Below are 12721 nucleotides of genomic sequence, written 5' to 3'. Positions count from 1 at the left end.
TATAATGTGTAACAGCTTATGACACAGGAGATAATTGTGAGCTACCTGCTTCTTTCCTTCCTAGATGGTACTGAACCCTCCCATATGCACTATGAAAATGATGAGAACTACTTCCGGGGCTATGAATGGTGGCTGATGAAAGAAGCTAAAAAGAGGAACCCCCAAATTAAACTGATTGGTAAATTGCCTCAAGCTCCAGGAATTAAATGCTTTTTTTCCCCCCTAATTAAATTACATATCTCACCCTTAACTAGCATGTTACTTTTAATGGGCAGATGTTTTGATGTTGCAGTAGACAAAGTAGAATGTCTAATAGTTGGTAAGCTTGCCTTGATGCTTTACTTAAACTTAAATGTGTTTTTCTTTGTTACACTAGCACAACATTCTTATGCTGTGTTACTGTAACAAGTAGCATAACAAGAATGTATGTAACAAGTAGCGTGACTAATAATTTGCTTGTATCAAGTAACATTAATGCTTAGACTGTATCACAGCAATGAACATAAATGATTTATCATGAGAGCTGAATTTCTGAATAATAGAGTAAAAAAATTGGGAAGATAAAGTAAACTTACAGGAAGTATAAATCTGTAAATCTTATACACACTAAATTCAATTATATGTTATCATTAGAAACCCATCACCCCCTCCCCACTATAGTGGTTTGTCTTTTGATTTATCTTATGCATGTAGTTGAGTGGCCCTGTGTCCCTGTTTTGATTGTGGGTTGTGTGTGTGCTGTGACAGTACAAATATGGAACCCTAGATTTTAATTGAAACACTTTACAAAATGTCTTTCACATGAAACAAAGTAAGAAATCTATCAATTAAAAAGTATCTAATCCCCCTCTTCCAGGGATCAGGCTTTGCCATATCCAGCCACAAGACATGACTTGGTGCAGGATTTGCTAGTCAGGTTCTGTTAGGCACTGTGACAAGCAGTAAGCTTACCAGCTATGGACTAATTGTGATTATTAGAATCATAGAATCATAGAACGCTTTGGGTTGGAAGGGACCTTTAGAGATCATCTAGCCCAACCCCCCTGCAGTGAGCAGGGACAGCTTTAACCAGATCAGGGTGCTTAGAGCCCCATCCAACCTGACCTTGAATGTTTCTAGGGATGGGGCCTCCACTGCCTCTCTGGGCAACCTGTTCCAGTGCTTCACCAAATTATTAATAACCTCCCTCTTCCCTCATATCAAGCTTTCAACAAAGGAAGGAGGGTTTGCCTTTGAATTTGCCAATGGTGACTTATACAAAGTCAGATGAAAACTTAGCAGGATCTGGTTAGGTTAATTTGTTGTTCTTACTACAAGATCCAGTAAACAACTGAGACTTGGAAATGCTTTTTCATGATCCTAATATTTCTTCCTCTTATCATCAAATCATCACTTCTTCTGAAATTCATATTCAGGAGATTAACAATTTTTGGTGTTCAGTATTGATCCTTTGTCTATAACTTTGTAAATATTTATCCTTAAAATCTTTGGAATTATAAACCTGTTAGAGCTAATACCACACAATTGAAAGGTTGTATGTAGTCAGTTGTTCTCTAGTAATGAAGGTTTTCTAGCTTAAAAAAAAAAAGCTATTAATATGTTTGATCACAATTTATCTTAGAACATACTCTCCAGGTAAATAAGTTATATTTCATTGTCTTCACTGGAACTATGTGAATTTGAAGCGCGTATCTGTTCCTTCATTTTAGGTAGAGCAAATTGCAGCTTGCTGTTGAAGCTTACTGAGTAATGTAGACCAACCACCTATCTTACTCGTTTGTTTTTCTTCTCTTTCCAGGATTACCTTGGACATTTCCGGCATGGATAGGGAAGGGTGAAAACTGGCCCTATGACTATCCAGATGTCACTGCTTACTATGTTGTTTCTTGGATTTTAGGAGCTAAGCAGTATCATGATTTGGACATTGATTATATTGGAGTCAGTAAAGCAAAATCTCCTGTGTATTTTATCTATCCTCATTCCTAAGATCTTTGTCTTGTCTCTCTCTTGATTACCAGAGGAGGGGGATGGGAAAAGAAATTGTTTTGTAATTGCAGTTTTGGCTTTTTCTGTTGCAAGGGGAAAGACAGAAGTTATGTTAGTTTACAGTCTTTCTGCAATAATGGCTATTAAAGCAGAACCAGTGTAAAATGGCTAGTCTCCTGCCTTCCCAATTCTAGAACAAATTTACCAGAGAATTTGAGAATTCTGAAATCCGTTTGAATCTTGGGCTTATCGTTTTCTGCTTTGCTTAGAATCATAGAATAGAGTCATAGAATGCTTTGGGTTGGAAGGGACCTTCAGAGATCAGCTAGCCCAACCCCTTGCAGTGAGCAGGGACAAGCTTGTTCTGCTTGGAGTTCAGCAGTTACCAGCTAACAAAAAGCATTGGTTATGACAGAGTTTCTGAAAGCCAGCTAACAGGTACTTCTTGGCATAAAATATGGTTGCTGTTTTGCAGAAGGGCAATCCTCTACAACTTCTTCCATTTTTACCTGCATTATTTATAGTAGATAAAGGGGCATGTGTTACAGTACATTATAACTACTGTATTGTGTTGCAGTGCAATATATGGAAGTAGTGAATGAATGTCTGAGAAAAATGTTATAATTTGGAGATGAGAAACTTATTCTGTCTCTCCTATGTCAATGCATGGCAACAGGGCCTATTCATTAGGACCACACCTTGAAGCCACAATGTGTTTCTCAATGATTTCTAACAAACTGTAGACCCATTGGTAATAATGTCATGTGTAACACTGCTACCATTGTGCAGCTCAAACAGCTCTAGAGTTCTTTTCAGCAAGAAGGCAATCAGTAGACCTTAGAGACAGATAAACAAGCAGCTGTTTTGAACTTTTCGTACAGAATTTTCCCCTGAAGAGCTGATAACAAAACCAACCAGAGCACTTTCCTATAGCAAACTGAAACCATGGAGTTCATTAATAGATTGTATAATCTTACATATACATAAATAAAATCTTTCATTATGCACTGACATATCCTGATTTTTCTAAATGACTTTTTACTTTTCCTTTATAGATATGGAATGAAAGGGCATTTAGTAGCAAATATATTAAGGTATGTATTTTTTCTTATTTCTCTAAAGTGAAATGTTTGTCTCTGTTATCATATGTAAACAATTAGCTTTTCTGAATTTGCCTAGGAAAAGGATGTGAGTCCTGCAACTACTTCACTTACTGAACTCTTTCTTGTAGTTGCAGGCATGGAGTGCTAACAGGATCAGATCTCTAGATCTTTTTTTGTGTGTGTCTGAAACTCTTATTTTGAACTTGAAGTGTGTCAGTGTATGCTAAATGTTTAGGACCTCTACATTTTAAGGGAAGCTCCAGCTGATGCTGCTGAAATGGTACAAATTCATCATCTTTGTACTGGCTTGGATATAGCTATAAGTCCAAGATTAGAATTACTTAAAATTCTGTAGCAAAGTTCCAGTGGATATAATACCCTTAAATTATTGCTATAAAACTCCAGGTTCTTATTCTGTGGAAAACACAATAAAAGCTCTATGTTTTTAGCTGTCAAAATTGAGTACCTCCTGTTCTAAAAGAGTTGGAGGAACACAGTATTTCACATAACCAACCTTGAGATATCGCTAATATCTCCCACTGCTGCCTGTCCCTGCTGCCCCCCTGCCCTTCTTTGAGGAACTCACTTATGTTATGTTACGTTGAAGCGGAATCTTAAGTACAAGCTTCTGCTTTGTTCATTTCCTTGTTGCTGCTTCGAGGCTAAGAAGCAATAACATTACCTCTTCTTAAAAGCAAGTAAGAGTTAAATTGAGTGTGTAGGAAAAACTGTTGATTGGGTTTTTTTTTTTTTCAGAACTTAGCAGGGATTGGATCCCATCTGCTTAAAATTAGTCAATTAGTGGCTATTAGAAAAGTTTCAGTTCTTACAGTTTGTGTACACTGGATGAGGTTAGTCACATCATTTGTCCTTGGCAACTTCTGTAATTTTTTTGTTCAATGATTAGTTGTAGTAGAATGACACAAGAAATGGTGTACAACAGTTAAACTTGTCATTGCAATAAGAGCAAAGAAGTATCTTTAAGTATCTTTCGTGAGGTTGGCATATATAAAATTCTGCCTACTCCTAACTGAGAATGCTTTCCTATAAAACATTTCTTTTTAAAATTATATTTTTTAGAATGTAGAATTAGATGAATACCCTTATAGCTGTTTCCTATGACTTTTGCAGTGCTTTGATGGAGGGATGGCAGGAATCACTGGCAGAAAGCTCTGTGCTGGTCGTATACCTTGTACAAAGAAAGAGGAATACCTTATATCCAGCTCTTTGGGTTTCTTGTTAACAAATGTGTTAATCAACTATGTATTTTAAACTGATTTACTGGGTTCACTGCCACCACAGTAACTTAGTGTCCAAGTCTTATTGCCTCTTAGACTGAATTCTATTATGTATACTTCACAATTAATTTCATTAAAGGTATTTTCTAGACTCTCACTTTTGTAGGCTGCTAGGCCATTAGTTCCTTTTGGACACAGAGATTTGGCACTAGACTTTTTGAGTGACTTAAAAAGTCCCTTCCAGAGGAAACACAAATACACTGAAGTGTGACACAGCAGCATATCTTGGCATCTATGTCAAGGTGTCTTGTTTCTTTGGGCATGTTAAATAACAAACTCTGGTGGATGTGTGTAGATGCTTCCGATTTTGCTAGTGAAGCTACTTAAATCCCTCTCTAAACTTGTTCAGTGGGTGTGCTTAGAATCCTGTTAAATTATCCTATTCTAATGAGTGTTGAGCACAAACCATAGTTTAACTTTTTTTTTTAAAGCTAGGAAATGTGTTCATAGGGTGCTCTCTTCATTACAAAAAACCCTCAGGAACTAGAAGTTTTCTGTTACGTTTAGTTTCAGGCAGTGTGGGTTCCAGGCTTTTCTTTTTCAAAAAGAAAAGTGGTTCACTAATCGGGTATAGGCTAATGGAGAAATCACTAAGGATACTAGTAGTCCCCTAAAAGATAATCCTAATCATAGGTAAGTTATGCTGGTAGGGGAGGAGGGGGAAATGTGTGTGGGAGCTTCAGGTAGAAATCTCTAGTTGTTCACTATGTATGTTATAGAAGCAAAACCAAACAGAACTGAAAACACTTGTTTGCAGGCTGGAATAAAACAATGCAAGTAAGATGGAAGATAAATAGTGAGAAATTTTTTTTTTGAGCTGCAAGTTTTATTTCTTCACTGACTAGATGTTATGTTGCTTGGAATGCCTATGAGACTGAACCCTTTATAAAAAGAATCATCAGAGAGAGAAGGCAGATCTTACTGTAAATAAAATACTCATTTTATTTCCCTATATGACTGATTGGCTCTTTTTAAAAAAATCTGGTTTTCTGGCTTTCTGTATCTCTTGTAAGAAATAGAAATGTTCTGTTTTGCTCAGTCCTATGTCATGTCGCCTGGAGGCTTTCTCATCTGTTTGTCTTGGCTTCCTAATGTGCGGAGAATGAATGTGGAGAACAAACTGTTGAGTGTAGGTGTGGCATTCTACTTGTTAGCTGTTTAAATGCTGTTGAATTGGGACGAAGCTGTTGGCTTCTAAAGCTAAATGTTTAGTTTAAAATTTGATCTTAAAATCACCCAAAAAATTTGCTGAAAAGTGTCAGTCTTCCTTCCACTGTACGTTAAGTGATGTAAGGCTTTTTATTTAACACCTGTTTTACCATTCTTTCTCTTAAACTCTGCAGTGTCACGTGGTATCTATTCTCTAATCAGCACCACAGTTCTACTTGCAGTCTGCCATTTCGAAAAAGGTCTATTTACTGAAGTGTGCTGTTGCACACCAAACATTTTTTGTAATGTCTGACAAATACATGACATAGATAAGCTCTTAGTTATCTTGCTAAATTTTTACTTGTAAGAAGTTATTTTAGTTACTTCATTCACTAAGGCACTAGTTAGCTTTCTTACTATGTAGAAAAAATGAAAAAAGAAGTGATGATTCTATTGCTTGTAAGTTCTTATTCAAGAAGATCCTATTCTTCCAGTTATATTTTTTAAATACTGTCATCTTAAACTAACCATAAAATTTAAGGAGTATCTGTATATAAACATGAATACTGGGTGTGGAGGAGCCATTCTCCATATGTTATTAAGGAGTGCATTTTGGGTGTCTACAGTTCTGTGTCCTTGGTACTTATCTTTCAGCATGGAAGTTCTGCAACCTTTCCAGTCATTTTGTTCTTCTGAACTATCTCTTTGGTTAGCCAGATTTTCTGAATGACTAGCTAGGTAGAAAGCTTTAAATTGCGAGGACCTTACTGTAAGTATTTCTACCATTATGAATTTTTCTTCTGGTAAACTTTATGCTTCAAAGGCTTCAAGCAGCTGAACAGAACTTCATTGCTACTTTTCTTCTTAATAAGTTTTATTTCCTTTAGATCTAGGGTTTCATTGTCACCAACACTTGGACTTGGCTTTGTGTCCTTATTTGACTACACATCAAAATAGAAATGCTCCCTATTCTCCCTCGTATTGCTGGAGGACTGTTATAAAAAGTTATTTAAGGATTCATGCCTACTGATCTTCAAATGGTTGGAAAAATCTTTCTTATGCATGCATACATACATACAGCATATAGTACATAATTCTTTTTTATATCCAAGATTAAAAAAAGGATTTTAGACTGTGGACTGATGTCCTTGTTCAGATGTAACTGCATGTGGAAGCTGCTGAAAATACTTTTTTTTAATTGAATGTTCAGATAATGTAATATCAGCCTTATGTAATACCAGCCCTGTATAAGCCTGGTTCATTCTTAACTGTTAGTGCTGGGTATATTTTGCCTGGGTATATTTTGTCTAAGTAGTTCCACAGGCAGATGTGAGAGGTTTATCATCTTTGACAGTGAAATAGTAAGGAGAAGCTGGAAAGACAGAATAGGAATTCTCTTCTGCTGGCATGTTTGAATTCAAAGTTGACTGCCCTCAGTTTTATTCTAAATATGCAATTCCAGTTTTATGCATTATGTTCCTGAACATTAGTGAGCCAAGTAGTGGATAAACTTAAATATCAGACACTTACATCAAGGGGTTTTTTTGTTCAGTAAAATAGCCTGTGAAAAGAATGCTTAGGTGCTCTTCACTTGAAAAGGATAGAAGTTTGGCAAAGATTTCTGTTCTTGTAGAGAACTGTATGATTACAAGGCCTTTTCTATTTTAAAACTTCAATCCCTTCAATATACTTCTCAATATACTTTTTTTGGGATCAGGTTAATTTTCACTTCTGATCACTTGTGGAGGTATGTCCACTTCCTCATTCCAGCCAGTCATCATTTTTAGATCAACGTAATGTGACTGACTTTATGATAAATCCATTACTCACATGTAATGAATTACATGCATGCAATGAATGGAGTCAGCATGTTGAGAGTGTCCAAGTGGAGTACACGTATGCACATGGGGTGTCAAAAATAATCCAAGTGCTGAGAAGCCCATTTTTGTCTAGTGGCTATCTGATGTCATAGATATCCCTTCAGTGTTAAGAATACTTATCATTAACTTTATCTTAGCTGTCGTTATGGCTCTCCTTTGAGAAGTGAGAACTTTTCTTGCCCATCTTGGTCTGAAGACAAATGCTTCAACCGACTCCTCCTGCAGTTCTTAAATTGTTTTCAATCTTAAATTTTCCTGTTGCCTGCTTGATGAAGGCTGTACTTTAAGTGGTGTTATCTGTTACTAAGGTACTTCGACAATCTTTGGACAGACTGGGTCTAATGAACATTGGCATCATCGCTGCGGATGGAGATTGGAACATTTCAAAGGAGATGATAGTTGATCCCTATCTTAATGATGCTGTTGAGGTAGTCGGGTAAGTGTGGGAGAAGGGACGAGTTTTACACATTGCTTATTGCTTCATTTCTGTAAGTAAGTCTTCATCTCCATTTTGAGAAGTCATATATTCTTATTTCATACTTCCTAGCCGTTCCCAGTTTTGTCATCGTCATGTACAGTTCTTTCCTGTCTTCCACTCTTCTTCCGGTTTAGTACATGTGTAAGGTAACTTTACCACTCTTCCATCATTTCTTTGAAGTGTTCAGTTAGGAGCTATGTTTTACGTTTCTTAGCACTAGCGAATGACCAGAGACTTCTAGCTAATCTGCAAGTGCATCTTCAAAGTCAGAAAAACCTTAGGACTGAATTCGTGGTCTGCAGTCAGTTTTAATTTCAGGTAAACTTTCACACTGGAACTAGTAGTGTAACCTAGTGTGGTAACACCAGGACTTTCCAGGCTTGCAGCATTCCCTGTTACATGTCCTTTGCCCGAGATTTTTCTGGTCATGTCCTAAAGCTAGGAGTTTCTGTTTGTTGCTTTATCTGATAACAGATAGTGTTAGAAGCACACACACAGACAGTAAAGTAGAAGTAAAAACAAGCATCTACAGTTTGTTTTTAAACTAATACAGCCATCTCCATTTTAGCAGCTAGGAATGCCCACTCTTGTAGTTCCAGCAAATGGCAGCTTGATTGTTTGCCTGCACTCTTGCTACGTAAGACACTTTATTACTACCTTGCTTCTGTCAACTGGCTTGATACTTATTCTGCTGCTCTTCCTTTCTTGGTAATCTCTGATTTCTCAAAACTGTAAATAGGTGTTTAAAAATTATAGCATGTTCTCAGTGGAAATGACCTGTAAGTGCATGAATTTTTCACTTGTGTTACATTTGGTAACTTGCTTACCTGTGTTGTTAACCTTACTGTGATGAGAACATGCTTGTGATCACTAGTGTACCTTTATCCTCATCTATACATAAGGGGGTCTGATATGTTCAAAGGTTACAGCAAAACAATTAGGCAGGGATTTTATAAAGAAACTGCTTTCATATGTGTTGAGCTTGTAAACACTGATCACCTGGAAGCGGCTGCCTGAGAAATACCAATTATAATGCCAGCATTGAGTAACTCATTTGGTTTAAAAACTTGTAACTTTCTTAGGTTAGGCAAGACTTGCACCTCAGCAAGTTATAGTGCATTAGGAAATGTTTTATTTATGATTTCCATGCCAATGAAACTTGCAGAATGAATGCACTGAGTGTGTATGGTTCTTATCTTTTAAGAGCTTGACAGAATCAAGGCTAGGAGTACCTGTTTTTGCAGCCTTTAGAACCACAGACATGTCTTAGTAGTTCTTTAAGATGAAAGTTCTTTTTGTCAGAGGTTTTTCTTGAATGTCATATGGAATTTTCCCCAACTCCCCCACCCTCGCTGATCACAAAAAATGAAGAGTTAGGATAATATTTCCTGTGCAGTAGTGTTGTTATCTATCAAGAAATAAGGTTAGTACGAAATGAGAACACCATGTTTCTCAGCCAACGCTGACTTTAAGGCGCCAGCTACCAAACAGTGTTCTTGCTGACCTAGAAAAAGATAATAGCACTTAGGCGTCTGTCCTTCAAATGCTCAGGTTCAGAAGGTTGCTAAAAGTACACTGTATCTGTATGTCTCCTAGATAACTGTGTCTAGTGTTTGCAAAATCTGCTAGTCAATCTGTTTTCCTAAATAGTCTTAAATTCTTTTCTCAGAAATCCTTTCCTGTACATTGTTCTGTAATCTCTTTTCAAGTATAACCCTCTCTGTTACTTTTTCTTGGTTCTTCTGTTTTGGAATGGAAACCTGGGATTAAATTTATATTGTTTTATTTAGAAATTATCAAGGTAGTTGAAATGATTGCTTTGGCACCCATCCACAAAAAGTAACTGACCTTTCCCTTTCTTTGTGTTTCCTTTAATTTTCTTTCTTCCTTTTCTTTCTTTTTAGCATCAGGTAATTTTTCCCTTGATCATTGCTCCCTGTGGAGCTTTACCATGTGCAGTCTGAAGCATATCTAAGGTAGATTTAAGGTAAAGTTTCTATGTTGGTTTTTTACCCTCCATATTTGCTGTCTGCTGGCTTGTGATTTGAAAGATGGAGGACTTCATATTTTCTCATTAGAACGAAGGCTACCGCGCTGTTATCAGTGTGTTTTAGTTTCACTGGTTGAAGGAGTAGTCTTCCTGAACATATTGCTTGCCATCGTTTCATACCTGTGAGTTACAGCACTTGCCATTGAAAACAGGAATTGTATTAGAAGAAGAAAAGAAAAAAACCTTTATCTGCTACTAAATCGAATTACTCTATCCGGTATTCATAAAGCGCTTGAAAATGAAAAAAAAAAAAAAATTGTAATATAGTTAGCTCAAGTCTTAAACTGTGTTATGCTTACTTTGTTTGCAAGACCATCTTCACTGCTGTCTTCCTATGTTATTTTGATGGGTGCTATTTCTGTGTTTGTATAGTATATATTCATATTACTTTTCTCCCAAGATGTATTATGGCTCAGTACATCATCTTCTGTGTTAGACATGGATTTTGTTTGCTGTGTTTAACAAAGCCTATAGAGCCCATAGCTCTATTTCGCAAGTCCTTTCTTAAAGGCCTATATGCCAATACACCTTTTACACTGATGTTTATCTAGAATTAGACAAATTGAAAATGTTTTTCCATAGTTCTCAATTATTTAAGTTATCTTTCACTTGTAAGTCATTATTAGTGGACAGTAATTGTATGTTGGGTGGTGAGAAAAAATTTGCCTTTGTCAGTTTTTATTTACCAGACAGAACAAATCATATTTTATTTCTAGTTGATGTAGCATGAGTCTTTTCTAATATAACAATCAAATAGCAGAAACGATTGCTGCCAGTTCAATTTCTTTTTTTTTTTCCCCTGTCTCTTAGTGTCTGTCATTTCAAAAAAAAACCCAAACCAAAAAAACCCATAGTAAGTAAGTCTTAATGAACAAAGCAGATGGGTGACGTATTTAAGAGCTATTTGTCAATGACTATGGCTTTTATGTAAGGGGTTGTTCTTCTTTTGATTTTCATAGCTAATATAGTTACTTTAGAGGAATCATTAATCTTATGATTCAGGAATGCTTTCTAAATTCAGTAGGAAGAACAAGTTCAGTTCACTGTTATTTGCTCTCTCGGAGGTAGAACACATTTGCTGTAAGAGAGAAAGAAAGATGAATTGGCTTGTCTAAGACTATGCTAAGCTGGTGGAAGAATAAAGATTATAGAAAATACTGTCTTCTGGATTTATTTTATGGTTTTGGACCATGCTGCTTTTGCTATCTTTTTAAACAGGATTTTTGTATTACATAGTTCAAAGCACAAGCTAGAAACGTAATTTTTGATTTATGTAACTGATCTTAAGATATAGTGTCTGTCTCAATTTAAACCAATAGATTTTACTGGTAGAACAGCCTTGTCTCCTTGTCTTTTTTTTTTATGTCTTATTTCTGGGGATGTTATCTGTAATTAGGTAGAATTATTGACAAACCTGGTTTGCACGGGATCTCTGGAAGTCATCTGTTTCAACCCCCCTGCATCAAGCAGGTGCAGTTAGATCATGGTGCTGAGGCTTGTTCAGCTTTAATATCTTCACAACCCCTTTGGGCAACTTATTCCATGTGTTTGACCATACTCATCCTTTCTTTTTTTTTTTTTTTTTTTTTACCCTGCCCCAGTTCTTATACCTAACTGAATTTTTCATCAGTCTGCAGGCCTGTACTGTTGTGCAAAGGGTTATTCTGTCTGAGGTGTACTGCTTTTTGCTTGCATGTGGTGAACTTCATGAGGTTCCTGTCAGGCTGGTTTTTTTCCAGTCTGTTAGTTCCCTCTAAATAACAGCCCTCCTTTTCAGCATATAACCGTTGTTGTGGGTTAACCCTGGTAGGCAGCTCAGCCCCACACAGCCACTTGTTCACTCCCCAACCGCAATGGGATGGGGGGGCAGAATCAGTAAATGAAAGTGAGAAAACTTGTGGGTTGAGATAAAGACAGCTTAATAGGGAAAGCAAAAGCTGTGTGTGCAAGCAAAGCAAAATGTGAACTTCCTGAGTTTTATTAAAGATATCAAACAGTATTGGCCCTAATATCAGCCTATGGGGACATCGCTAGCAATCTACACCCTGGTTGGACTTTTCTGTCCACCTTGGTGGGAGAGTGCTAAAAGCAAGGTATATGACATCCACTGACTTCACCTTGCCTGCGCAGGTAGTTATCTTGTCATAGAAAGCAGTCGTGTTTGTCAGGCATGATTTGCCCTTGGTAAATCCATGCTGCTGTTCCTAGTCATCCTCCTATCCCTCTTGTGCTTGGAAATGGCTTCCAGGAGGACTTGGTCTGTAACCTTCCTGGGGACTAAGACTAGATTGATGGACCTGTAGTTTCTCAGATCCTTCTTGAAGACAGGCATTAAAACTGTTTTTCTCTAGTCATCAGGAATGTCCCCTAATTGCTAAATATTTTAGCCTTTTTATGTATGTTAAGTCTGCAAACCAAATACTGCCTTATTCTAATGCAAGATGTAACAGGAAAATACAATGCAGAAGGAATACTAACATAGTGTTCAGACAAAGTTCTTAAGACTTTGGGGCAGGAAATCTTGACATTTCAGGCTACTGTCTGACTGCATGTAAGCTAGGTCAGATCCTGATCTGTGGGGGGGAAAAAAAAAAAATCTTGCAGCACTGTTTCCTGCAGGTAGGGTTCCCTGTTAGAGAAGATTATATATGCTAGAACTATACAGAATGATTTGAAAGTAGTTAGGCATTTGATGTTACCTGAATTTACAAGTACACCAAATGCTGTTCAGGGGTCCTCTGGACTTTAAGAAACTACATCGTTAGACTCGGTCTTAT

At 36.9% G+C, this 12721-nt stretch overlaps 1 protein-coding gene across 2 annotated transcripts in view; it reads left to right on the top strand.

Moving 5' to 3' along the window:
- Positions 1 to 12721, top strand: part of GALC (galactosylceramidase) — a 37841-nt gene that overhangs the window by 5024 nt on the left and 20096 nt on the right. Inside the window, exons 4-7 of one of the 2 annotated variants that reach the window (XM_075711820.1) lie at positions 65 to 178; positions 1799 to 1938; positions 3042 to 3080; positions 7725 to 7852. In XM_075711820.1, the coding sequence (XP_075567935.1) occupies positions 85 to 178; positions 1799 to 1938; positions 3042 to 3080; positions 7725 to 7852 (401 nt within the window). In that variant the 5' untranslated portion in view covers positions 65 to 84. The remainder of the gene's footprint in view (positions 1 to 64; positions 179 to 1798; positions 1939 to 3041; positions 3081 to 7724; positions 7853 to 12721) is intronic. The other variant, XM_075711821.1, reaches the window with a different exon arrangement.

Source organism: Pelecanus crispus, chromosome 6, assembly GCF_030463565.1.
Source record: "Pelecanus crispus isolate bPelCri1 chromosome 6, bPelCri1.pri, whole genome shotgun sequence".
Lineage (NCBI taxonomy): Eukaryota > Metazoa > Chordata > Aves > Pelecaniformes > Pelecanidae > Pelecanus > Pelecanus crispus.
This window is presented reverse-complemented; position numbering and strand designations above follow the sequence as displayed.